We start from the raw sequence: 13,348 nt of genomic DNA, 5'->3' as shown, positions 1-13,348 counted from the left end.
CTGTTCCCACCAGAGCCTTCCAGCAAGAATGCCCTGAAATCTCACAACTCCAAAACAATGGCTTTGTAGACATTCTTCAAGCAAAGAGCCACTAATCCAAGGAAAGACCTCTTCTGTGTCAGCAGAGTTAAGCCACTCCCTTTCCATCACACATGATATTTTGTAAGGTTATTTACCATTTCATGGAGTATCTGGTGCATAATTTACAACATTGCCTGCACCTATGCTCCACCCTGAACAAGATCACTGGCAGCACTCATTTCAATGCCTGTGATGTGAATAAACAGCCACAGGATGGTCTGCTGCAAAACTGCACAGAATTTACTGCACTTTATCTCCTCCGCTGGAGGAAATTGCAGTACTTTAGAGAGAGCACTGCATCTTTTTTTAACCTTTTTAAGTCAACTCAGTGCATTCCACTGAAGGGAAAACTCACTTTCTGTGCTTTCAACAATGCAGTCTGCTTTCCTCTTTCAGTGTGATGTAAACACAGAGATAATGGATTCCTGAAGCAGTGACCCTGAAAATGATAAAATCTGCCTTCTTTAGACTGCTAACTAAACCAGCAAAGAAAGAGGCATGAGCCAGGTTTTTCTTCATGCCACAAACTTTTTCTTTCCAACACAAGTACCACAGCCTAAGATCTGACAGATGTCCAAGATAAAGCCTGTAACGCATTCCCTCGTGTGCAAGTTTGGAGCCTGGATTTTCCATGCCTTGTCCCAGGAATTCCCATGTTCCCACTGTTTAGGATGCTGTCATTTTGCCTCATTACATGCAGTGTGCAGCCATTGCTGTGAGCCAGTTTACAAGATAAACCAAGTGCTATGAATGAAAGATTTTTTTTCCCTCCCTCCTCAAGCCAACAAATAGGAACAGTCTTTGCACTAACCAGGCTCTTGCCCCCTCTCTGACAGGAACCACAGACCACACTTGCAGCACAGACCAGAGTAAAATAAGAAACATGCACAGAAGGGCAGCACTTCGCTGTACTCAGGCTGCTCTGGGACTATCTCCAGCGTCACATGGATCTAGAGGAGGAGGTTTGGTTTCAGTGAAGAATTCTTTTTTCTTTTTCAACTGCAATCCCAGAGTTCATTCATTGTTGGGACGTGTCTTCCACAGAGAAACAGCAGAGCTTGTTTTACCCTGCCTGAGGCATGGAGCTGCTGGGCACCATCCTCCCCCTGCACTGGGGGTTTGCAGCCCGGGTTGAGGCCTACCCTCTCTGCAGAGAGCACACGGCACCCCCAAAAAAACCCTCTAATTCTTACACAGACAGGGAGTCTAAGGGGAAAATATTAAAGGACATTCTCCCTGTCTAAAAGCAAAGAAAACCGGGAATGTTAAAGTACACAAGTGCTTTCTCAGATATCTATAGCGTGAGCAAACTAATTCGTTAGGGAATTATGCAACTGTTCTTCATTTGAAGAAGTGAAGCCACCCGCCTTTGCAGGAGGTACACAGGGGTTGGAAAGGGCCCTTGCACTGCAAACTGCGCCCAAACACAGCTAGGATTTATGAGTGATGGCCAGTTTTAACCGTACTTCATTTAAGGATAAAGTAAATAGCAGACTGCTTCCTCAGTCTCCCCCTTATTGTTCTAAGAGACGTGGTCTGCCTTAGTCCTCATTGCAAGGCTGAATGGCTCAGAGGCTGGACACACACCTTAACCCCGTGGAAGGCTCGGGACACCCTTCGGAGTGAGAAAAGCTACACAGTATCCCTTAAAACAACTCAGAGCTTTTCCCTACAGCACCACTTTAGTCCTCTCTCACTAACACCTTGGTGCAAAGAGAATAAGCCCGGACTAACATGTTTACAAGGATCTTAGCATGGCAACACCTCCAAAAAACCCGCACAGGCTTACCTTGTAACTGCTTGAATCGTCCTTCTAACTGGTTATAGTTATACGGCACCTGAGCTGCATATCCTGGGGACAACGGCCCGGGCATACTGGTTGATTTTTGTAATTCCATTTACAGGTAGCGCAGGGATACGATGAACTGCAGCATAAAGGAACCACAAGTTTCTTTACCACACATCCAGGTAAATCCCAGCTTCCTCCAGTAGTTTGGCGTCAGTCCCTAGCGAAAACGCTCCCCCCTGAGCCCTAAGTAAATAACAGCTTCGGTTCAAAATCCAGCAGTGTGGCTTGGCGGTAAGCTCTCCGTAATGGATTCAAACGTAAAGCACCAGGAGGGCGGTTTTTTGGTTGTTTTTTTTTTCCCCAGTTCCACAACAGGCAACTCTCAAGTGCTTGAATCTGGTTCAAATGCCCGCCTGGCTCTGGCGAAACCCAGTGAAATAAAAGCAAGCGTGGGATTCAGGCCGAAGTAAAGGCAGCATGGAGCCACGCGCTGCCGCCCTGGCCGGCGCTCCCAGGAGCCGCGCACACCTCAGACCTTTCTGCTGGTTTGTAATATAAACAGCAGCCGCCCGGGCGCAGGCTGATGTCACTCGATTACCATACGGCACGGTGGAGGAAAGGAAGGCTGTACCAAGGGCGAAGGGGCGGCGGAGCAGGGGAAGAGCGGCCCGGCTCATGCAACGCCCCAGCGAGTCCTTCCGCCGCGCCCCGGGAGCGGCTGCCCGCGGGGTCCCGGCCCCGCGCCGCCGGCACCGCCGCCGCGCACGGTGGTACCTTCCCGAGCGAAGCAGCTGGAATTACAACCTTTTGTTAGGAGCCTCATGTAACGGAAAAGTCTCAGATTACTATCACTTGAAAAGGAGGGCACTTTTCTTTATTTATCTGCGGGGCTGTCGGCTTGCAGGAGCGCCACACGCACACAGAAGCGCTCATTCAGTATTTAGCACCAGCCGAGGAGGGGACGCGGGGAGATGTACGCTCCAGCACACCGGGAACAAACGAAAGCTTTGTCGAAAGGCTCTTTAAACAGGCAATTCCTGTCACTTCGGTTTATGTTACTTGACGATATTGAGGATTTTGACATGCCCTGTGCATGTGGCTCCTTGCCCAGTTATCAGTGTGCTGGGTATTACTGCAAGATTAGTGGGCTGTGCGCTGAGGGGGAGGGCTCTAGCGTAAATAAGGATGCCTCGCCGAGCTCTGACTGGCACCTCAATACCCTGCCGAAATACAAACGCGCACAGCAGCAGCAGCAGCTGGGCTTGGCCCTGGAAGTCAGTTCCTGCAGATGGTATTAGATTCAGGATGTCAGTTTTCCCTCAGGGACATGAGCTCCCAGCCCTCACTTAGTTGTAAGTGAAATTAAAAGGTCAATTCCACATTCACAGTCTCAGTATGTAACATTTGCCTGTTCATTTTTAAAACCGCTGATAATGTTCACACAAATGTTTTCTCTTCTTGTATTTCCAAATTCCTTTCCACTGGAATCCATGTTCTCTCCTCCTCCCACTCCATCCCTTCACTAAACATTTCAAATGTTGCCTTTGTTTTGATACCATCATTTCACAAGGTTTAAGCCATATAGTAATTTCTGTGAGGACAATTTCTGTGGGAGAAGCTCAGCCCACTCCCCTGCTCACTGCAGCCCAAGGTCCTGCTTGGTGCAAGGTGGAAATTCAACCAGCCATTACCAGCACACCAGGGAACAAATGTGCACAAAGTCCAACCGTGAACCCTGCCAATTTAGGGAGAAGTGATGGAACTCAACGCTTCTCAGCTGAAGCTGGAGTTTCCAAAAACACACGGACTGTTGAAAATGTCTGGCACGCTGCTCCTGAGGTCATAAATGCATTTAAAATATTTATGGCTTTCAACTATACTGTTTTACTTAAAACACCACCAGTCCAGAGTTACTTATATTGATACAGAAGGGCTTTTACTGGGGTATTTCAGTATAGCTGTATTTAGACAAGACTCCTGGTACTACAGCACACCTCAAGCAGAGCCTAAAACATTTCTGGAAGCTGGCCTTCAACCCCTTCAGTACTACCCCACTTGGTCACAAAGGACTCCTCAGCTGCCCCAGACAGGTTTTACAGTATCAGGGAGGAAAGCGGCTGTGCAGGGGACCAGGCCCTGCAGGCTCATGCCCTAAAAACATGTCTGGAAGGCGTCAGGGGGACCTGAGGAAGCACCTGCAGCTGCAGCCCCAGCAGGCAGGATGCTGCTCTCCAGACAACAATGGGCTCATGAGGCAGGCTCCTGCTAAACCCTCCCCTGATAATCTTTGTGCAGCCAGCTGTCCCTGCAGCACACAGGCACCCACACGCCAGCCCTGGCCATGGGGTTTCCAGGGAAGAAGGGCAGCACAAAATACCAAAGGCACCCAAATTCCCAGGAGCAGAGCTGGCTAAGCTGAGCCCTTAACATAGCAAGGTGAACTCTGCCGAGCTGGAGGAGCACGTTTTGCCCAGCACACAAGTACAGGCTTATTTCCATCACAGATATTTCTCCTGCAGCTTCCTACCAACAGCAGCTTTTGCCTGCCATGCCTGACCTAGGTTATAATTAAATGCAAACCCTTCCCCTCAAGAGCAGGCAGGCAGCCAGGCCCTACCTGCAGGCATATCAACTCATTCTGTCCCACCTTGAGCAAACAGGTGTTGCTATGTGAGCTCAGAAGGTAAAACTGAAGTCCAAGTGACTGACGGGGAAACTGGAGCATTTTTAACACCATGAAGGCCATAAGTCAGGAACTTTTCCCCAGCTGAAAGCTTTCCCAAAACCTTTGGCAGGCAATGCACTAATGCACGTGGTTATTATTAAAAATATTAAGAAGTAAACTATTACAAAAGGAAAATATTAAACCTAAAAATAATTATTTAGCTTACGCCCATACAAAACACAGACTGGCCTCACCCACCCCATCATGAAACATTAACACCACACACATTTACGTTTCAGCTTGTCCCCTGTGGGACAACTGAAGCTGCCAAGCTTCAGGAGGTACCGAAGAAAATTTGGAGCTTGATAATTTTTTTTGTCCCTGTCCCCTCTCTGTCCCTTCCAATTCTGGCCTGCCCAGTAGCACTAAACACTACTTTAAAGGGAAGGAATTGCAGCAGGTATGGAGCAATACAAGCTACACAGCGAGTAGGGGGGAAAGCTAAAGGAAAAGGGAAGAACCTGTGCTTGAACTGAGCTTATTTTGTTCAAGGTTTGACAAACAGAGACGCCAGACCCTGACGTGTTGTCAGCAGCATTTGCCGTGAGTATCTGACCTCATTTGAGCTGCCATCCAGGTTGGCATTTGGGCTGAACAATGTGCCCCCCAGCAGCAGATGTGACAGACTTTGCTGATGATGGTTCAGCTCCTGGGGCTGGCCCTGGTGCCAGGCTCAGCTGCCAGGGCCTTCCTGCTGCTTTGCTGGGTACTGCCGTACATCTTAAAGGCTCTGCTGAACAGGTCGGTGGGAGTTCAGTGGAAAGAGCAAAGCAAAATGGGGACATGTCCGTGTTTGCGAAATGCTACACCGTATGTAGCAAGGCTGCTTCCAAATGGGCACCCTGCCAGCTCCCCATTGGTGTGAGTCACACCGAGCCTAATCCATCGGTCTGCTGCTGACTGCAAATGAGTGAACCTGAGCCGTTCTCTGCTGCCATGTGGCGATGCGCCGGATCGATCACAAGGCTCTGCATGCACAAAGCCCTTTGTGACACCCCGGTTCTACTCATTTTCCCTGTTTATCTTTAATTGACTAAGCTCTTGACAACACTAATTAGATAATATGTTATGGAGGGGATTGAATGCTTTAAAGCCATAGATAGCTTTGGAGCACTGGGCCAAGTGCAACTTATCACATCAACACAGCTGGAAATTGTCCATGGTGTAATTCATTAGGGATTGCAGTAGTGGAGGAAATGCAGGACCAGATCATATATTAAGTTTAGCATATTGAGGAGGGAGGTGTGTGCTGGGTTTGGTTTGGTTTTTTTGTTCTCTAAATTTTGTTCTCAATATTTTGCCTGTAACCGTGCAATAACTTTTGCTGGCACAGTTTGAATTGTCCCGGTCTCATAGCACCTGCCAGGTGATGATGGCTTGGGTACTTGTTCAGAGTGAATAAAACACAAGTGATTATCCACTTAGCCATAATGCAGAGTGTCCTAGCTGACATGATCAGAGCTTTGCAAAGCCTCAAGGAGAACGAGAGGTTGATTACAATGATATTATGAATGTACAAGCGACATTTAGAAACAGCTGCTTACCCCAGAACACAAAAGGGTCTCTCCTGGGCTCTGTCTTTACATGGTTCTGAAAAATGCTGCTGAAGTGAACAGGTTCTGACACAAAGGAAAAAACCCTAGGGTTTCTAAGGAAAAAACTAATGTTAGATCCAGCAAAAGTGCCGTCCAAATTCCTAATTATCAATGTTTCTAAGCCAGAGCTTACAATAATTATGAGTCTGGTTAATCATCACCCTTGTCTTTTCTCTTTAGTCTTTCTTGCTCTTGTAAATTCTCTAGTTGGTGGCTAACTAGAGGGGGAAAAAAAGAAAAGAAAAAACCACCAAGATAAAAAGGATGATTTATTAAACTAAAATGCCAGAGAAATCACGTAATGTTTTGCTCCTCTCCTGAAGGTGGGTAAAGTTCCTACACATCCCCTAAGTGCTACAATTAGGAACTGAAAACTCATTATCACGCTTGCCTCCATCCTCACAGTAAAAACAAAACCTTTCCTTATATATTGGAGCAAGGAGAGATAGGTTTTGCTGGGGATTGTTCTAGAACATAATAGGAAATAGTTATTTTTACCTTATTTGACAATTTGCATAACGTGAATCCTGAAGAGTTAGCTGGTTTCCCTCCAGTTTTTTATCTAAGATGCTGGAAGCAGGGAGCAGCAGCCCACACACCAAGCAGAAATGAGCTGCCAAGCTCATTATCCCTGCTGCAGGTATTGGAGGGAACAGAACCCTTCCGTTTGTAACCTGCCATGTCCTGCAACACTTGGTAACTCTCTCACATGCTGGGGAAATGAACACAAGCAAACCAAGAGCTCTCCTCTTCAGTAACATTTCCTTTGCAGAAAGTATCTCAATGTTTCTGTTTAAAGGGGCTTTTAGGACAGAGGCAACTACGCTGTCATCGGGTCCTCCCAGTCCCTTCCAGATACATTCTCTGTGACTCACATGGCTTTGGAGAGCCACTGCAATCCAGAGGAAAGGAAAAGAGGCCCATTAAAAAGTAGGAGACAAGGATTTTTATTACAGAAGGGTCTGTTTACATGCTTTCCTTTTGCCATGTCTGGGCTGGCCTTCCAGCTCGGCTCCGAGTCCCAGGTACAAACCAGCTTTGGGCTCCAGGTGAATCTCTAGGTTGTGACATCTGAGACCAAAACCTTTGGGAATTTTCTCACAAACCAGGCCAGAATATCAAATTTATTACTGAAACTGGGTCAGTTCCACCTGGTTTCGGGTTTCAGTTTACACAAGTCCCAGATTAACAGGAAAGTTGACATGACTTTTGTAACAGCATGTCCTTGCTAACTGCAGGAGTCGAACACCTGCCAGGAAGGACAGCAGGGAAGAGCTACAGGAGACATTTGCAGAACATTTCAGAAGAAATTACTGTTTCTGTTGGTTTGCATTCCAACCTGTACTGCTTCCCATACTCCATGAGCTCACCAACACAGGGAAGTCCCCCCGAAAAGCTGTAACTAAATTCCCAGGTTCTATTTGTGGCCCGTGAAATGCACTTGGCTTGCTCCCTGACATAGATGGACAGCCCTTACAAAGCCTGTTCAAATAAAGCACACTGCACAGGTACACACTTAACACACTCACTGGCTGTGAAATTTTGTCACGAAAACACTTCTTCATTTTTATGCAGAAAATTCTTTTTTATGGGTTTTGATTTGCTTTTTCAGAAGCTGGCATTATTGCCATTGCCTCTGTCTCTTTTGTCTTCCACCTGAATGGCACCTATGTTTACACATATGGGAGAGAGACACAGAAATGCCCACCCTCCTTTTTCTCCCTTTTGCACCATTTTGTTTTTCTTTCTTTTCCTTTTCAGTCAGACCAGGAACACAGATACACTTGCTACACCATAATCACTCAGGCATGAAAATTCAATGTCTTGCTACTCTTGAGTAAAATGGAAATTGGGTGGAAACAAGCAGCCAAATACAGTAATCTTTAAAATTCTCCACAAGCCAGAGTATGTTCCCATCTGGAAACTGCCACTCTCCACAAAAAAAAAGCATAGTAATCAATTGACAAATATTAACCATGTCCAACTCATGAAGTTATTATTCCAGAGCAACTGACTTCATTTTTATATGATGTATTGAAAAAATAATACATTGTGCAAGGGGATGTACAAACATTGTCACTTGGCACCTCTCTGCCTTCAATAATAAAGGAAGAAAAACTTGAAAAAATCCTCACACAACATACACATACAAAGTGGTTGTCAAAAAAAATAGTAGCGATTGCCTTGCTCACTAAAAGAGCTCAAAACTGTTAGGGAGAATGCTGGAAAATAAAGAAGTGGAACTTAGAAGTGGATTTTCATCACCCTCTCTATGTGGCTGGTTCTCATCCCCATTCCTGTTCTTTTTGCCTCTTCCCCATCAAGGAAATTCGTCTCCAGGCAATCTGGGTTTATATCTCTCCAGGATATTACCTCAAGATAAGAATCAAAGCTCTGATCTGAGGGAATGATTTCATCGCTAATCTTTCCCCATTAGAAGAGCTCCAAGGTTAACAGAAATTAGTAAACATGTTTGAATCCTGCACTGAATTTCACTTTGCAGTGTGTTCTGGTAGACATTATTTATACTTCAGGGAGTGCTTTCAGGCAGTATCCCAGCAACAAATAGAAGGAAAAAATGCAAGGCACATTGCAGATTTGGCTGAATAAATAACATAAATACAGAAACATTGCTAGTTAGATGCTAAAGACATGAGACGAGAACATTCTCTTCTGCATACGCATTTTTTGTGGAAAGACTTCTCTTGACTCATGACAAGGTTTTGAAATTCATCCACAGCTAAGCTCACCCCTGAGAGAAGCCATAACTTTAAATATATATATTTTTTGCCAATATTGGCATGTAGTTTCTACAAAGAAGAAATCCTTTCCATTAATATTATTCAGCAAATTATCTAAAAACAATCTCATTATCACAGTGAAGGGTGTCATGGTTTCTCTGTATTAAATATCCCTAAAACATTGACTCCAGCAACAAAGAACATTTGTAGCCTTCTCAGTCCTCAGGTTTCCCTTGAAGGGCCACCTTTGGTCAGGTTTCCAGCTGGTGTAAGACAGACACCTCCTTCTCTGAGGAGACAAGCCAGGGGAGAATCCAGTTTATACCAGGGAACAATCTGGCTGGGAGGTCTCCTCTAAATTGTCAACTTCAGCATATTATCCCAGGCTTAAGACAGTGCCTGGCTCAGCTCTCACTGACTCCATGGAGGGTGTCTCCCAGGGAGCATTTTTCCTTTCCCAGAGCAGCTGCTGCAGCCAGAGCTCTTTACCCCCCCTCCACAACTCCTGCCCTGCTGATGCTGAACACTGCCTCCCACTCAGCTCAGTGTTTTGGGGCAGCCAAAAGCATGTCCCCTGGTGCTCCTACTCTTCACTGACGCCATGGGGATGAATGGATGAGGAAAACTGGAGTAGACAGGAGAGCAGTGTGCTGTGCTGCTCTGGGAATGAAGGCACAGCTCCCACCTAAGGAAGCTCACTCTGGAAGTCAGTGCAGTGCCACGGTATGGAAATGCCCGGGTATGGCCATGCAGATTGACGTGTTGTGGGATTATCTCCATGCACAGCTCACGGGTAATATCCCAAAGGCAAATACACCTATGCACACAGACTCAGCACACATGCATCAGCTTTCCATTGGCTTCCTCTGGGTACAAATGGCTTTTTATATTTAAGCTCAACTAGAGCACAGAATTCTCTTGTACCTTATTTTGTTAAATTACTGCCTTGGTATCCAAGCACAGAGTCCTCTGTGCATAAGGACTGGCGGATGCCTGGAGCTCTCCTCAAGGAACTATGAGAAGCAGATACAGACCTGTATCCCAGCCCAGGAGCTTAATGAACAGGAATTCCAAGATCCTGGGATCAATCAACACAGGCTCATGCTGGCAAGATGCTGGGCTCTCCTGTATACGTGTCCAGCTCAACAGCGCTTAGCCCTGAAAGGATTTCAGTGGAGACGCGAAATGACGGCAGCACTCAGACTTTCCGGAGTGGGGCTGCCAGAACTGCTCCTATCCTGCTCCATCCCCAAAGAAACAATAAGCCTCTTTTTCCAGCCCCAGCTCATCCTGCCTGAACAATGCATGCCAGATTACAGCCATTCACCAGGATGCAACCACTGTCATGCACCGTTAGTAAGTACTCATAAATCCTGTCCACGGAGCAGACAGCACACACAGCTCCAGACAATTCCTAAGGTACATTCGGCAGGACTCCTTCTCTGCAGCTTGGCCCTCTACTCAAGGACCAGGCATCTAATCAAACTACCAAGAACCTGATTTACACCTTGTAGTTTGCAACATGACTTTGATTTTAAAGAGAGAGAGGGCAAACCCCCAAACCATGCCCAACTGAAACCAAAGATCACGTTGTTACAGCAGCAAGATACAAATGACCTGTGTACCCAGCTACATTTTCAATCATCGAATACATTGTTTGCTTCTACTTGCAAGATATTTTGTATTTCACAGAGATACTGGCTCTTCTTTTTGGGTCAGTCTACTGATAATCTTTAAAAATAAACCCACTAAGAACAAAGTATTATTTATCGCATGGTTTTTGCTATCTGCTTTAGAAGCAGCTCTCCAAAGCAACTTTAAAAGCCAAAGCACTAATGCACAGTGGCAGATGGGCTGAGCTTTTCCTTGCTCTCTGATAAGAGCGCAGCGTGCATCAGGAGTCCCAGCCAGCACCACAGGTGACATGCGGCAGTACAGCAGCCTCTCTGCTGCCATGCTCCTTCCCTTCAAGCCTGCATGACACACAACACACCAAATGACACTGCTGCTTCTAACAACTGCCCCTGCCAATTCTGGGAGGGTTAGAAATGACAGAAGAAATTGTTCCAGAAGTAAAATCCAGACGGAAAGCAGGGTGAGGTCAACATCTGGAAAAGCTTTTGTTGAAATAATTCTATCAGCTTTCATCTGAGCGAAACAAGATTTTTCAAAATAAGCCCTTTCATGCTCATCTCGGTATGCCTGTATTAGGCCTGCAGCTCCAAACAAACCCATGGGCTGACAACCAGCTCTGCCACACCAGTGCAGAGCAGATTTCACTGTGCTAAGTCTTTTATTTCTGTTTAGTCTCAAGTGAATCCTTCACATGCCCTCTCAAGTTAATTTACGAGCATCACTACAATGCTGAGCTCTCCTTTCTTATCACTTGCTGCTATTAAAATTAGTGACTGATTTTTAAGTTCTGGATAGCTCAGGTGCAGGACACTTAGGAAACACCCTGCAAGAGCTTATTCTCGGTATGCTCTTCCAAAGCCAAGAACAAATCCAACGTTTGTTCTCTTGAGCTCTAAATCATTGTACTTTGCCCTTTTCTATTGGTTTGAGACCTGAAACTTCATTCTGTATGCTCAGAGTGAAACAGAAATTTTGCTATGAGAGAGATGCTTGACAGCAGGGCCAGGCAGGTGTGCGATACCTGGAGAGTACTAGAAGCAGAATCTTCCTTTTACTTCTTTGTGGGGTTGTTCTTTTTGCACTGCAGCTGTGGGGGGAATGGCTCAAATATCAGGGCCACAAGGGGCTAATTAGCTCCACATAAGGTACCCAGAACTTTCCCACTGGAAGTTTTCTCTAATTTTTTTTAACGTTATGAAATGGCTATTCCACTATATTAAAAAGAAAGACTTTTCAATAGTGTAACTTCGGGAACAATTTCAATGCTTTTTTTTCCCCTTTTGCTGCTGGGAGAATTTAAGGCACTGGCATGAATGACAAGCCTATTTTGGGCAACTAAGGAAAGCTGCACAACAAATGCAGCCTCCTGGCTCGCCCTGTAAGGCTCATGCACACCACGTCGTGCAACACCAGCGAGTGCCCCCACCTACACACGGCCCCTTGGATGAAGCTGGAAAAGGAATGCACTCCTGCCCACACCAGGAAAATCCTCTCATTTCATAAACTTAGAAATTGGTTTTAATTCATGGGCCAGAGAGCTGAGTCACAGACCTTCTGGTCACTTGGATGAACCCAGAGGATAAAAGGGCAAAATATCAATGAGCAGAAAAGCGAGTAACTGTAGCCAAGTTTAATATTGAATTAGCTAACTGAAGGAATGGAAAGTTCTGGAGGTGACAACTCTCGCGCTACCGAAAACAGCACCCGAGCTGGCAGGCATGGCACACCTGAACCTCACAGCCCAAAGGCTGAGTGTGAAATATTCTGCTGAACAACTGAACTGTTTCTTAAGATTTTTGCAAGAGCTTTACGCACCAAGGAACTGCACAACAAAACCTGTTAGCTAATGGTCCTAGACAGACGAAATCCAACCCTTGAGGATTTGTGAATGAAGAATCTTGCACAAACACGATATCTTTTTGGCTCCTACAGAGCAGGTAGAATTACCTGGTCTTCCAGCAAGACCTTCCAAAGAACCACGGAGAACAAGGACAGGTGAAAGATGATTTTCTACAGTGGGATACCTTTCTTGGCGAAGAAGGGATCAGTTACCTTCTTCTCATATCAGTTGCAGAGTGAATTAGCTCAACATGAATGGCAACCAATCTGGTTGCATATCCCTCCAAATCTGGATTCTGATTGAAAGTTGAGTTCCCAGATGATTTCTTGGTTTTAAACCAAAACAACCCTTTGCATTCTGGTTTTCATGGTGCCCAGACTGCTTTAATAACATCAGTTATCAGCTGCTGGACTAACAACACTGGTTTTCTCCTATTATTATATCATACTTGCTTTACCTGAGCTTTTCTTCAGGACATCGTTCCAATCACAGATTATTCTGACCACCTCCTCCTGCCTTTGTTATTCAAATATTTCAACATCCTGATGGAATGTGGGGCCATCAGAATTCTTCCTACAGTGGAGCATCAGACTCTGGCTACAAACCTCACTTCGTATTTCCTCACTCTTTGCCTTAATTCACCTTAAAGGAAGTAAGTTTCACTTCAATTACAGTGAAGCAGAGTGAACATGAGATGGAAGTTCCACCATAGAGGCACTTCATAGCTTGTGGAAGAGTGTGGAAAGAAGATGCCTGCGCCCGCAGAGAACACAGAGCCACTAGTCAGGCAGCGTAACATGCCCACAGCTGTTCTACTTTGGAATACAGCAGCTTGCATCTTGGTGATGAAATTTAAGGAACCATTGCCTGGTGGGTTAATTTGAAATCTTTCATATTAGGACAGGGGGATGATGATGCATGAGCGTTTCATAGACTGCAAGA

General features: G+C 45.7%; 1 protein-coding gene across 6 annotated transcripts in view; it reads right to left on the bottom strand.

The window, feature by feature from the left end:
- SPTBN1 (spectrin beta, non-erythrocytic 1) overlaps positions 1-13,348 on the bottom strand; it is a 116,203-nt gene that overhangs the window by 66,573 nt on the left and 36,282 nt on the right. The window contains exon 1 of one of the 6 annotated variants that reach the window (XM_038130455.1): positions 1,871-2,651. The exons of the other annotated variants lie outside the window; for them this stretch is intronic. Coding sequence (XP_037986383.1) covers positions 1,871-1,979 — 109 coding nt within the window. The 5' untranslated portion in view covers positions 1,980-2,651. Of the gene's footprint in view, positions 1-1,870; positions 2,652-13,348 lie in introns of those variants that run through there. 6 annotated transcript variants of the gene reach the window in all.

Source organism: Motacilla alba, chromosome 3, assembly GCF_015832195.1.
Source record: "Motacilla alba alba isolate MOTALB_02 chromosome 3, Motacilla_alba_V1.0_pri, whole genome shotgun sequence".
Classification (NCBI taxonomy): Eukaryota; Metazoa; Chordata; class Aves; order Passeriformes; family Motacillidae; genus Motacilla; species Motacilla alba.
Note: the sequence above shows the minus strand (reverse complement) of the source record. Positions and strands in the feature narration are given on the sequence as shown.